Genomic DNA, 14032 nt, shown 5'->3' on the forward strand with positions numbered 1-14032 from the left:
GCTCACAAAGACTTTTATTCTAAGAAGTCCCATTTTTCCTGACAACCAAAGTGATTTTTACGTGGGACCACACCTTCAACACCCATGAGCTGATACAGTTTGTAATCTTGCAGAACAGCAACACAAACCAGTTCTCCATAAGCACTGGAGAGATCAGAATACTTGTAATCTCTTGCAAAATGTCATCTCAGTTTATTCAAACCTTCGTCTACTTCCTTAGAAAAAGGAGTCTATCATATTGGAGTTTGTTCCTGTGATTTTTTTGTTGCTGGAGTGTTGACTTCTTGACCTAGGGTTTTATTTATTTGTTAGGTTGAATGATGGTAGGGAGAGAAGAGGAGCACCGTAATATTAGCAGATTAATTAATATTACTTGTGATGACACTGATGATTTTCCCTGTTTGTCCCCCATCTCTCCTTACTATCCTCGTTTTGCTGCCTTTTTCATTTTTTCCAGCGTGTTGTCAACAGAGCTGTGAAAGTTCACTCTTTTCAGAGAACAACATTGCTGATTTCTTTTAAGTCTTTGCTTCCATAGGAAGCAGATACCTGGCAGATTTGCAAAGGAATGCTAAATCAACTGTGGAAGTTCTGCACTGTTGCCTGTTTCTGAGAAAGTCGTAGAAGTTCTTCTCTAATTGCTTTGATAAGAGAGGCTGAAGAGTGACCTGGCTGGAGGTCCTCAGTGGAACTGGTGGTGTAGCAATGGCCCTGGCCCTGAAGGCTGTTGTGTGGAAGCTGAGCAGGGGGTGCCGAAGGCTGCCTGGCTGAAGTCCTCGGCATCTGGAATACTGGTGAGGAGGAATATTCTTGGTGTCCATGCATATGCGTCTGGAAAAAGGTAGAAAGCATTATTGTACTTTCTGAACAAATATGATAATCCCAGAAAAGACAAGAAAGCAAAAAGGCAAAGAACAGAGGGAAAGCAGCATGGAGATGCTTCTATCTGCTGCCACTGTTCTTCTGTTGTATGAATGAATGATTCCTCTTATGGAGCACAAAACAAGAAGTGTACACAAAATTGCTGGACTGCCTCAAATTCAGGAATTTTCAAAATCTCTTTGAGCTTCCACTAAAAAGTCTGACCCCCTTTCTAATCCATGATATGGTTAGAAACTGAAGTGGAAGGAGGCGGGAAGAAAAACCACAGAACTGGAAGTCAACAGAATTGGCTTCTCTGTCCTTGCCTTTCCATCTACTTCCTAAAAGACAACAGGCAAATCACTCTCTTCCCAGCTGCCATTTCTCCATACTATCTATAAATAAAGATACCGTTACTTTAACCTTCCCCTTTCTCTGCCTGGCTTGCCTGTTCAGCCTGTACACTTTTGGGAGGACCCTGTGACTGACCAATGCCCAGGAAAACATGGTCAACAGAAGAAGCAGCAGGAAAATATTATTTAAATTGGAAAGATTAGGTATTTCTGTACTCAACAGCTGTTTTACATATCTGAGAAACACCATCTCAGTTCAGAGACTATCACTGATTCAGGATAGAAAGGGGTTAATTCCGCATTTGTTCAGTAACATATATCTTCTAACAAAACAAGAGAGAAACAAAACAGAAGGCTGAGTTTATGGGCTTGTCTATCTGGAAAAAAATCTGCTTACACTGAAACAATGCGTGAATTTACAGTACACTAGGTGACTGCACTGACTCCCAGTATGGACACAAACGAGGTACATTTTGAAAATTTAAATTCCAGCTGGCATCCCTAAAGCAAGCGTTTCCTCTTGCCTCATATTGCTGCAGGCTGAGACCCAGCCAACAGAAAACACTGGGCACAAGACTTGAACACATACTGTTGAACGCACAACTGGGAGCAAAGCAGCATAATCCCCTTTCAAAGGGTCTGCACTCTGGGGATGAGGAGCAGCCAGCTGCAGCAAGTTCAGATCCCAGTTACCATGATTTAGTGAGCACCCATCTTTCTCTGTGGATAAGCCTTAAGCAGTAGCAGAGAGAACAACCTGATGGGGGAAGAAAGGACAGCAAGGTCAGCTAGAAGAGGATTTGGGGGCGAGAGGGAGGGGAATGAAGGGATTACAAAGGAAGGATATGGGGGACCTGGAGTGACTGTGGCAGTAGTGTGCGGGGAAGACAAAAATGCACGAGAGCTCCTTAACATCTCTCATAATATAAATGAATAAAATCTAAGATATTGTGTATAAAGTAGAACTAATCATAGATTCTGACTCTCTTGCACAGCTCATGTACAGCACTGATCATTTACACAGTTAATTTGGGAAGAGAGATTAAGAGGAAAAGAAGCTTTAAGAGAAGAATGATAGGTAAAGAAGGTTTTCCAAGTAACATCTTGTCTTACTTCTTATAAAAGGGAGGCGATTTTAGTATCAGAAAGGAATGAATGGGTCTCTTGATTGTTCAGAATTATTCATTTGGCAGTGAAACCTGAAACTAATTCATATGTGCAGCCTAGAGTTGGCAAACCTGACAAGTACTCTGTGGGTTTATAGAAAAAAAAAAGACATAAAAAATATTAAAAGCAAACATTTCTTGACACATGAGTCTTAACAGCAACCTAAATTATGTTCAGGTTGCTTTCACATTAAAATGCATTATGTGACTCAGCTCCTATCTCATACTGCACTGAATTAGCACCTTGAGAATGGTTTCTAAAGGGAAGTTCGGAAGAACATCTGATGACCGCAGTGGCTGTTTCTTAATGTTAGGGCTATCAAAATTTCCTAAAGTATCTCAGAAAACCAAAAGTAAGTATTTCTGTGAACTCATATACAACATTAGAATTAAACAGGTCTGGGAACTTTCAGAATCACATTGGTTTAGAAACCCAACCTATATTAAACTACAACAGCAACAGAGAGTAAAAAGGTTGGAAGATTTTTTGCCTTTTTTTTAACTTCTAAATGTCTTCACTAACAGAAATACACATTCATATATTATAGAATGTTATATATGTAACAATAGATAGTTTTAGATAGTATTTGTAAATTATATATTTTGCACAGAAACTTCTGTATAATTACCAGTAGTACAAAATAATTGACAAAAACACCTTTACTGAATTTTCCTTCTTAAGGAAGGAAGATTCGTGAGATCACATTGTGAATCTGTTGATCTCCATTAGTAATTGTTGAACTCTGTGACCAATTTCAACTGAATTAGATGTATAAATATACACACACATGCATGTATATATGTGTGAACAGATATATTTTATAAAATTCACAAAAATAGGTAGCTACTTAGACATAACCTGATTTGTGCTATCATTGAATCTGCTTCTGAGTGGCAGAAAGGCCAGGTTAGGCTATGCTCAACTGAACCTCTCAGCCAGCATGTATCTCACAGGGGATAGCTAGGGGACATGAGAGACAACTTGAAGTACAGTGAGATGGTTAAGAGACACTACTGAGGGCAGTCGGAGTATAAAAACAGAGGAAAAGGGTGTCTTGGTGGAAACATTGGAAATCTGGAGAAAACTTGGGAAAACAGTGGAGAACTATCAGGGATTGTAGACGGATAGGAAGTGATGTCAGGTGGTGGTAGGGAGGTAGAGATATGCAAGACACTACACAGATCTGTAAGAAACCAGGCTTCATTTGTTCTGCTGCTCAAATGATCACTTGCTTAGTATTGTATTTTCTGTCATCTAAGGAAATGCTGTAATTACCCTGGTTGCCAAGGCCTTCGAGAAGGAGAATTAAGGTGAATTGATGGTAACCTGCACACTGGCTTTGAATCAGGAGATACAAGTGAGAGGTCATATTCGAGCAGAATATCTGGTGTTGACCGCAGGAATAATAGGTGAGGATACTGTGAGGAAAAGGACCATTGTAGGAACAAAAATGCAGATCCCTCTCAAGTTTGCGAGTGAGAAGAACGCTCTAGATCTAATCTTCCTAAATGCAGAGTTTAATTTTAGAAACTTGCTCAGAATGAGGGAACAGTAAGACTGTTTGCAAAGGATCAGTTGAATACTGCACCAAAAGGAACACGACTGCCATTAGGTAAATCCTTCTTTCCAAAAGGAGGAAAGAAAAATTTAAAGCTCTGTCCTAGTGAAGGTAACTCTGAAGGTAATTACTTAACTACAGGAAACCGCAAGACTGGGGCTCATCTAATAATGCTTTTTTTTTTTTTTCTTTTAATGGGGACAACCCTTTGCAAAAAAAGAAAGAACTCCTCATAGGAAAAGGAAAGTGCAGGCACTAGGTGAGCTCCTACAACTAAATGACACTGTACTCAGACAGTTTTAGTCCATGATCTCCTCCTTTTGACTTTTTTTTTTTTTAAAAATAGCAAACTGAAAAAAAAAAATCACATTGCAGTAACATATGAACTGCAGCAACCAGTGAGAAAAAAGTTCTGTCAAGGCCAAGGAAATGTTTAAACTCATTAATTTAAAGAAAGTCAACCTGGATTGAGGTAGCGTGTACCCATCTGAAATTGTGACTGAAACCCCCATGAATTGTATCAGGCTGTGAGTCTTTGAAAGCTGTGCAGGTAACTGATGAAAAAACAGCTATTTGCACAGCATCTCAGATAATGGGTCTGTAACTGACTTTTCAGTAATACGTTAGCAATTCAAGTAGTAAAATATTAAGAAAGTAATGGCTGAAAATCCACTCGGGAGGCAGAAAGGAAAGGCCCACAGATCTAGAAAAGTCATTTTCAGAAAAGACACACAAATGATAAGAAGAGGCAATGAATGGTAACCGAGGTGCCTCTGAAAATGGAACAGGAGACACTAAAATCTCTCATGCAAGTGCTCTTCTAGATGTAAATTGAAACGATGATGTTCTTGCACTCAAATACCACAGTTCCAAGCGCAGATTGCAAGTTAAATTAGGCAAATACATCTTTCAGCTTCAACAGTTAAAGTTTTTGAATAGTATCAGCAGTTTGTCTCTAGTGCGACCAGCCCTCAAAAGTTTTATGCTGCTCAAGTTCATCTGGAGAGCTGGCAGCTCAGTTTCGCCAAAATCTAAAGATGAGGCCCATTCTGTTGCATTTCCTTTCTGCAAAGTCACTTCAAGATCATGCAATACTGCAAAGCAACTTCAAATAGTGTGAATATGCATTGCCCTAAGTATGCAAAAGGAGGAGATCTTTCCTTCTTCACTCAAGGAAGAAACCAGAAAAATGATAGCTTAAGCAAACGAGCAAAAGAAGGAGCATAAAGTTGTCGCTCTCAAGAGTACTACAATAAAGCTGTCACAGGTCAGTCTGCTTCAGGATGCAAGTACATCAAACACAGACAGGTAGCAGGCAACTGGATCTTTCCTGGAAAGGCCATACACTATCTTCAACCTCACACATCTGGTTGAATCAGAAATGTCAACCTCTAGAAGCACCACTGCCAAGAACATGAAATAACGATGGCTGCCTAGGCAACACTGGTAAACAAATACATATTAATTTATCACATCCTGCTGAGTGAGACTAGGGAAATAACTGGTTTAGAAACACCCAAGTGCAAGTATGTACCTTATTCCATTGCCCTGACTTCTGCTGTTGCGCAATGACACAGAAGACAAAAGAACTATACCAATACAAAGTAGGACGGTAGTCTGGGACAACTTAATTCAACGTTTTCTACTTACAATGATCTTAAAATACAGAGGCATATTTCAAAGAAGAAAATGGAAAGCAGTATCCACCTCTGCTGGAGCTCAGAAGCAGAACTGGGTGAACTGCAATTAATGGGTGAAGCCCTCAAGTGAGAGAAAAAAAAAAAGGTTAGGGTAAAGTGAGAGAAAGCAGTTAGAGAGAAGCAAAGATGAAAGAACAGCAAGCAAAAGTTAGAGTAGCTAACGAGGGTTTGAAGAGCAAAGCAAAGAATGTCAGAGAAGCAACTGAAAGTATTCCAGGGGGGGAAAAGTTCCAAACAGTAATGCAGGAAAAAAAATACCCGAACATATCACTACTTCGGAAACTATGCAAATGTGTAACACAGTACTCACTGCATCTCGCCTAGCATATTCATCCTCTCCACGGTACTGGGGCCACCCTGGCCCCCCCGGCTGGCCATGCCCTGCTCTGCCTGAGGGGATCTCCACTTGTTGACCTCCGATCCTGCTAGCAATTCCCACCTGAGTGAGGTGCTGTATCTGAGAACCTTAAAAGCAAATATTGTTTTTTCATCTTTATACACAGTCAAGTTTGTAGGGCAGACAAATGACAACATAAAACTTTGTTGGAAGCAGGAGACAAGAAGGAAGTGGAGCTCTGTTTCTGTGCAATTAATTAAAAATCAGCAGAAAGAAGGCTGTCAGTGTAGAATAAAGAAGGAAAAGTTATGTGCATTTTGTGCAGCTCATTTGAGTGTGATGCTTTTCATTGCCACTGCACTAAAAGAAGAGGTTGAGATACATGCGTCTCAGACATGGACTACACTTCATTCCAAAAATATGCCAGCCCTTTCCAAACAGCATTTACCGAAAGCCCTGGCAATGCTTTCATGTAAATTACTTAGCAGCAAAGAGAAGACATTTACTCCTGCGGTACACCTTATTTGCATCACACTGACAAGACCCTAGCTCTCCAGACTGCTTTCTATTCCATCTCTCAGAAGAATAAAATGCTTGGCTATATAAAAGTATGGTTCTTTCAGCTTTACTTTGCGGTTAAATATTAAACGATGCTGTTGTTGACTAACGAGAAGGTCAGAACACACTGTATCTCCTTTCAGCCCGAAAGCTAACCTCCTTTCCTTTCTCTTCCCGCCCCTCCCTCCCTCTGCTTTCAAACACATGCCAGGGTAGCCACCACCATTAATTGCAAGAGACATGTAACTACATGCCAGCTTTCCTTTTCCCTGAATTTCCTCCCACAGAGAAACAAAATTTATTATAATTATATTTTATCATTCATTAGAAATGAAACACATTTAATAAACCCACAGATAAATAAGAGAAAACTGTGTCTCTGTGTATGTAACAAAAAGGGAGGAAAAGACAAAAACAACAGTGTGATTTACATGATGGACAGTTAGGTCACTTTCATATTTTCCTCTCAAAAAACCCACAATATTTGAGAAGTTTGATATTTGCATGTAATTATCCTGAAGGACAGGAACTAATCACCTGAATTGCCTCCAAACTTTACAGCAGAGTATACATGAACATTTAGAGAATAGTGTGAATCAGGCAATAAAATAATCATCATTATACTGTAACGGTCACTACAACCCTGTCATTCTCATCCATTTAAAAATTACAGGGAGAGGATAGCAGCTATCAAAAACTAGGACTCTGACATGAGTATGTGATCATATTTCCAGTCTTTTTGAACTCCCCAGGAAGAAAACATTTATCTGGGAGAAAATTAACTGTGGCATTTGCATAAGAATAGAATCTTTTATTCTTAAAATCAGTGTTTGCTGCTTAATTGCCATGTGATGCTAGCACCTTATTCATGATAGCACTGATGAGTGCTATGGCAATTATCTCACAACCAAATCAGGGAAGATGATTTCATATGGGACAGCAGCAATAGATAGTATCATCAGAAACTAAAAGATCCTGCTTTTATGCATACATTTCTAGGAAGAGAAATAAGTAATAAAGATGCAGAAAAGTATTAAAAAAAAAAATGTTATTTAGGAGACTGATTTGGGATGCATCAGCTCATTTAGCACAAAAGAAATAGTTGGCAGTGGAAAGTTAGCATACACTGTATACTCTGAAACAATTAAGTAATTTTCTATTCTTAGAGAATGGCTTTTTTTGAAAATACACTGTGTGATAACCAATGCTTGTAAGATACTAAAAAGGTGGCAAAGCATTGCCTTTTTCTGCAAGACCCTACGGAGGTAAAGTTAACCTTTGTGATCACTTTTTTTTGGCAGTGAAGACAACGACCACATTTCAAGTGTATTAGCTGAAGGAGAATGATCTCTTAACAGTGACCTTAGTGTAAAAGTAGATATGGAAAAGGATCAGTTATTTTAGTGCATATTCAACTTCAGTGAAGTGTACCTGCAGTGCTTCCAACTGGTCGTGGCCGTGCCACTGATGGCATTTCGTCTGAGTATATCCCTCTGGAGGAATACTGAACCTCAGGTGGCTGCTGGTCTGGGTGCATTAACTCTGCAGGTTGAAGAAAACCTGGCCCAAAGTTCTGCCTGTGGAAAAGTAAGGACTCAAGATTACAATAAGTGAATTGCCTACTTGGAAACAGTAATGCAGGTGTACCTCATTGAACAACTCTTTATGATGCCTTTTAATGTATATTTTAACCTTAAATGTTAAAGAAAATAATAACATCTGAGGAATATATTCCTCCTTTACGACCTGCATTGCATAGGAATAGGAGTTAGAAACTCTAACAAAATTTCACACGAGTGTTTTTCACGTGTTGCAGTCTCCTCAATGCAGAGGAAAAAGGCCACAGATCTCATTTTCCTCTGGGGAAAAAAGCATCTTCAATGGAAAAAAAACAGGGAAGTAAGACTTCAGTAGTAATGTAGCTGCTTACCTTAGCAACAAGTCTGACTCTTACTCAAGAGTTTCTGGGCACACAGTTTTGCTCTAAATCAACCCATACAAACTGCATTATTTATTTCATGAACAATTATTATTTCATCAAGCATTCTTATAATTTTTCAGGAAATTTTCAACACTTCGCTCTTTAAGATTCATCAAACTACTCAAAGCTGTCATTAGCACATATGAAGAGATGTGATGTATACTAAAATTACTGTTTACTATAATTCAGGCTGGTGCTGGTTGCCATTGATGTTTTGTATTTACTGAAAAGAGCTAACAACAGAAATTGTCACCAATCTAACTTCATTGACTGTGCCAAGGCAATGGGACTTGTAAAAGAAACCCTGTAACTCATTCACAGAACAGGAGTAGAGAAGGAGATGAAAATGCTGCTTTTCCTATGCTTCCTATCAACATATCTTAACCCTGGCGTGAAGTTATATTCTAAAAGACTGATGCAGCTGAGTTTTCAAGGATTATTGATTCCTGTCAATATGGTGGAGGTGTGGATGCCCAAACTTCAGGTGCTTAGGTTACTAGGCTAATCTCTCTTAGACTGCAGGTACGATCAAAGAAGAGAGTCACGCTCCTCAAGGGGCATTCAAAGCAAAAGATAGGTCCACTAAACCATCTTCTGCAGGAGCCTCCCACAGGCGAGTATAAGGGAAGCAAAGTGAGACAAACATCCTGTCAGGCACATGAAATTACACAGTGAGGACTAAGAGATCAGTTTTGTACACCTTCTGCCACAATGGCATCTAAGGCCTTCTCGACTATGGACTGCAACCTATCCCATTCCTCAACACCTAAGTTTTACACTTTTTTGTTTCATAAGAAAATTCCATGACAGCATCTAACTCAAACTATTCTTGATTTGTGCTTTATTTGGAAAACTAGCCACCTTTGTATGACAGCCAAATAGCAAAGAAAGCTGACATAATAATAAATAGCCTAACAAAGCCAAATAAGAGTTTAATAAAGCACAAACGAGTAATTGTAAATTAAAGTACTAGCTACTTGGCATACAGTACTAAATGTAGGAGGTATAAGGGGTTGAAGCTGCAACAATCCCATTGAGGACGTGCCAGAATTTCCCCAGCTCCCTTGCATACAATCCCACCTGTCCACTCAGCAGATCCAGAAGAAACCATTTCCAATCAGACTTAAAAGCTAGTTAAGATAAATGCCTGAATGGGTAGGTAATGATTAACACTGTCACTTCTGTTATGTTAATCACTGTAACCAGTAAAGGATGTGATCATCTGGCCCTTTATGCCTGCAATGCTGAGCTGGAATCTTGTTGCTGATAAATTACTATAACTTTTTGATGTTGTCTAAAGAAAATATTTTCTCAACATTGCTGCAATTGTATTATTTTTGTGCCAATTTTTCAGAGGACAGGAAGTATATCCTTTATTGCTGCTGGGTTTGTACTTGAAAGGTGCACATTTAATAACCCATTGCCCTCTATTCTCAATCTTCTTTATAATAGGTAGACATAGCTACTCTTTAAAGTCAGAGATCAATAGATGAGTATAAAACCGGGATACAGCTCTGAATCTACATCATACATGCTTTCTAGCGCTCCCTCCTATTTCCAGACTGAGACCCAGCCTTCACTTTATCTTTCAACATTCAAAAAGATTATTAGTCTCCAGTTTATTTAATTAAGTGGGGAGATACCGCCCTAAAAATCAATTTTACACCACTAATCCACTATGGCTAAGTATCTCTGTTACATAATGCGATATTAATTTCCTGGTGTAAGCTGTTCATTGTGCCTTTACACTTGCCTCACTGTTATGTGACCTAGGTCTTCCACATTTAATTTTTTTTTTACCCAGGTTGGTTCCACCCCATTAAAGATGCTGACTGCATTTGTACCGAGAAGGGAACAGTACGGTCACCCAACTATTATTCCATGCATTGGATATTTAAGCCAATGGACTATAACATCGACCCATGGCACCTAATCATACTGACCTCAGGTTATTTTCCCTTCCTCTAATCAGTGCACTGTTTCTATCAATTTGTTTATCATTATCTTCTGAATTTGAGCATAACTCCCACTACACAACCATGACAACTCTTCTTGTTTTCTATTGACCAAGCCTTAGGAAACCTTCTATTTTAATGAAAATTTAAAGGAATTCTTCCTGTTAAGGTCAATGACCTTGCAGATCGTTAACTTCATCTGCTGGCACTGGCACAGCCAGCACTTGAACTATTAATAATGATGCCATTAATTTGTAACTTACAGAAATCCAGACTGCCTATACCAAAGGTTGATAAACTTTTCTACAAAAAATATGTTGCAAAGATACTATCTTGCTCAGGTGTTATAACATGGGTTACAGCACCTTCATGATTAATTTATCACATTTTCCCTGAATGCATAACAGGTCAACAAAGAGAAAATCCTCAATAACAAACAATCGGTTATGCTTTGTGTTGGCAGTCTCAAAGTTCATAATCCTCAAGGTAACCTAAACTACAAAAAATACACTGCATTGTCATACTGTGTGCCATTTCACGTATACTCCAATCACACTGAAATCGTCACCTTTAGTCAAGACCTAAGTAAGAAAACGTGCTTAGAGACTCCTGCTTTTCCAGTTGGTTCTTTCAAAATTTGGTTGCCTAACAGTGATTAAAAGAAAGTTCTTCATATCCATTTTACCATCAAGTTTCCAAGGCAGTGAAGACTTTAGCTGAAATGTAACGATTTCATCTTATATGGTGAGCTGTAAGAAGGTAATGACAGAGCAGCACAAGGCCACCCTTCTACCACTTTGGCTGCAGCAGCTTGGAGAAGGTGAAACAAGTCTGACCACAGTGAGCACCACGACTTAAGAGTCCAACTACACGTGTTGAACACAGACACCAAACATGGAATTAGCAGTCACCTGGGTAACCGTTTTCTTCTCTTTACATGATTCTCCCACAGCAAGGCCAGGAGAAGATGGAAAATTTGTCCTTCCCCCTTGATTTTATAATAATGGGCCTGAAAGGCAGGCTGCCTCTGTGAGGGTCACCATGCTCTGTAATTTGTTCTCAACTTGGGTAAAAATAGAATGAATCTGTTAGTCGTCTTTTGTGAGCGAGTGTTGCCCTGAGGCTACAGAAACAAGATGAGAGTACTAGGAGAATTACATGCATATGTTTCAGACTCTCCAAAAGCTGAAATTCAGTGGTTTGCACAATATTTGGAAGGGTATCTCTATAGCCAAGGGGCTAGAAAGACATTTCTTTTAAATGGAGGAATAAATGGACTGGATTCCATACAGCATGCATATGTCATTTATGCTACATAAATAAATTACACAGGCTGGATCTGGACTCCTGTTACTTCTCATTTACACAGTACTTTACATAATAATATACCGGTGCCAGTAAGAACTCTGGAGGAATTGCAAGCAAAATAATAAATGATAATTCTATCAGTGAAAAGCTACCTTGGTAGGAGACCTGATGCTGTTGGCGGAGTCATTCCAAATTCCACATATCTCTGTCAGAAGAACAAAAAAACCAAATTAAAATCAAAAGGCATACCCTGGGAAGTCCACTGTCAGCCTTTTAAGTGATGAATGGCAGAGATCACTGGGTCTGTACGTGTGACGAGATTGCAGCCATAAGAGCTTTACAAACCCAAAAGCACAAGAAGATCTGGGAATCACTGCTACAGTGATCTTCTGCCTGACCAGAATCTTAACTTAAAAACCTTTCAGAAATACTTTCTCTCACTTGCAGAACACCAAGGGCTGATCCAGCATCTACTTAGCTTAAAACTTTCAGCAAATTAAGCTTTGTATTTGGAAATCTCCTTATACCTCAACTAGCATCAGATTGCAGCAGAAAGAACACGGGGCTTGGACTTAACAGTCCAGTGGCTTTATGAAACTTCTACTGAATAGTTGTGGAACTCAAGATGGCCTAAAAGATTACCCATGTGTCTCAGTGCTCCATAAAATGCAAAAATTCCTACACAGAAATACTGCTTCCCCATCCCTCACCTCCTGAAAGCATTTGGATACCCTTCTGAAAAATATGACCTAAGCCAAATACAATTTCTTTTTTCATTGTCAAAATGTGAACTAGCACACACATTTTTTTAAAAAAAAAAAGTTTTACTCTTGGAGATAACAAGACTGATCTGTAAAAGACCACAACTGATAAGAACAGAAAAGTTATGCTAAAGAAGAACCTTTTCTTTTCTTTTGTGGTTGGGATGGGAAAAAGGAAAATAATCCAAATGGCTTAAAAAAGCAAGTTCACCATCTTGTGATGGTAATTTCTCAAGTCTCCTGATTTCTGAAGTCTCCTGGTTCTAGAAACTGTTCCATATTTGTGATAAGTCCTGATAGCAAGGGCACAATAACAGTGACCATGACTCAACCAGTGCTAACTACCTGCTCAGAAAAGCCTTTTAAATGGCATCACTCACATTAAATGGGTTGTTTACTCCCTGAGTTGGACCATAAGGTGATCCCCACTGGGTACATGTGGTTCCCCTCCCTGCTGGAGCAGGAGTGTTGTTTACCGGCTGTCCTGAGGAGACCCCGGGTGGTGTGATAGCCGTGGAATTGGCTGCTTGGCTGCTAGGAGCCACCAGTGCAAAAGCATCATCCAGCAGTGAGTGCATGGTTTGCCGAGCCTCTTCAATGGATGGCTGTGGTGGGATGTACTGGGAGACTGGGTGGGAAGGTAAGCCAGGGAACTTCCCCACATCAGCTGAAGATGATGTCTGAGGTTCAGGAGGCAAGTCTGGGTCAGACTGGAAGAAATGGAAAGAAGGTGAAGGGCAGCCAGAGAGATGATCTAACCAGACAGCTTCCAAGCCCCTGTGGGCCTTAAGTCCAAGCAACATTTTCTTTGCCAGAACCACAATGAAATAAATGGCACAAGTAATGCTGGACAAAACCTGCCCCTTACTGTCCCCACTTCCACACACAAGTTCAAATCTAAACATGAGGAGGAACTTCTTTACTTTGACAGTAACAGAGCACTGGAACAGGCTGCCCAGAGAGGTTGTGGAGTCTCTGTCTCCGGAAATATCCAAAACCCACCTGGACCCTTTCCTGTGCCACCTGCTCTAGGTGAACCTGCTCTGGCAGGGGGTTGACTAGATGTTCTCCAGAGGTCCCTTCCAACCTCTGTCATTCAGTGATTCTGTGATTCAGTGTAATCTGAAAGACTGATCTCAGGCAAGGCAGCAGAGCTTTGTGGAGGAGTTACTCAGCTGTAACAGAAATCTTGTGATTTGCAAGCACATAATGAAGTCATGCAGAGAGTGTTTACTCCACCCAGAAAAATAACACCAGCTCTGTCTACGTCTTTGACTTCTCTGCAGATTTTGCAGTTCCAAGAAATTAATACAGTCTTTAGCTTACGACAGACCACATCAGCAGTAATATTAAGCAATTATTATCTCTTCGAAAAACATATAGAGGGAGGTGTTAAGCAACTAAGTGGTTAGTTAGTTAGTTCCAACTGCATGGAACTTGAACTTGGGTGCAACACCTGAATGGGATTCATGCAAGTGCTTCATAGCAGCAAT

The 14032-nt window shown here is 39.8% G+C and overlaps 1 protein-coding gene across 1 annotated transcript in view; it reads right to left on the bottom strand.

Moving 5' to 3' along the window:
- KIAA1549 (KIAA1549 ortholog) overlaps positions 1 to 14032 on the bottom strand; it is a 148326-nt gene continuing 134294 nt past the window's right edge. Inside the window, exons 16-20 of the mRNA XM_074168721.1 lie at positions 13016 to 13249; positions 11931 to 11983; positions 7966 to 8111; positions 5950 to 6104; positions 1 to 831 (exon numbers count right to left, since the gene is read on the bottom strand). Of these exons, the coding sequence (XP_074024822.1) occupies positions 577 to 831; positions 5950 to 6104; positions 7966 to 8111; positions 11931 to 11983; positions 13016 to 13249 (843 nt within the window). The 3' untranslated portion in view covers positions 1 to 576. The remainder of the gene's footprint in view (positions 832 to 5949; positions 6105 to 7965; positions 8112 to 11930; positions 11984 to 13015; positions 13250 to 14032) is intronic.

This window comes from Numenius arquata, chromosome 2, assembly GCF_964106895.1.
Source record: "Numenius arquata chromosome 2, bNumArq3.hap1.1, whole genome shotgun sequence".
NCBI lineage: Eukaryota > Metazoa > Chordata > Aves > Charadriiformes > Scolopacidae > Numenius > Numenius arquata.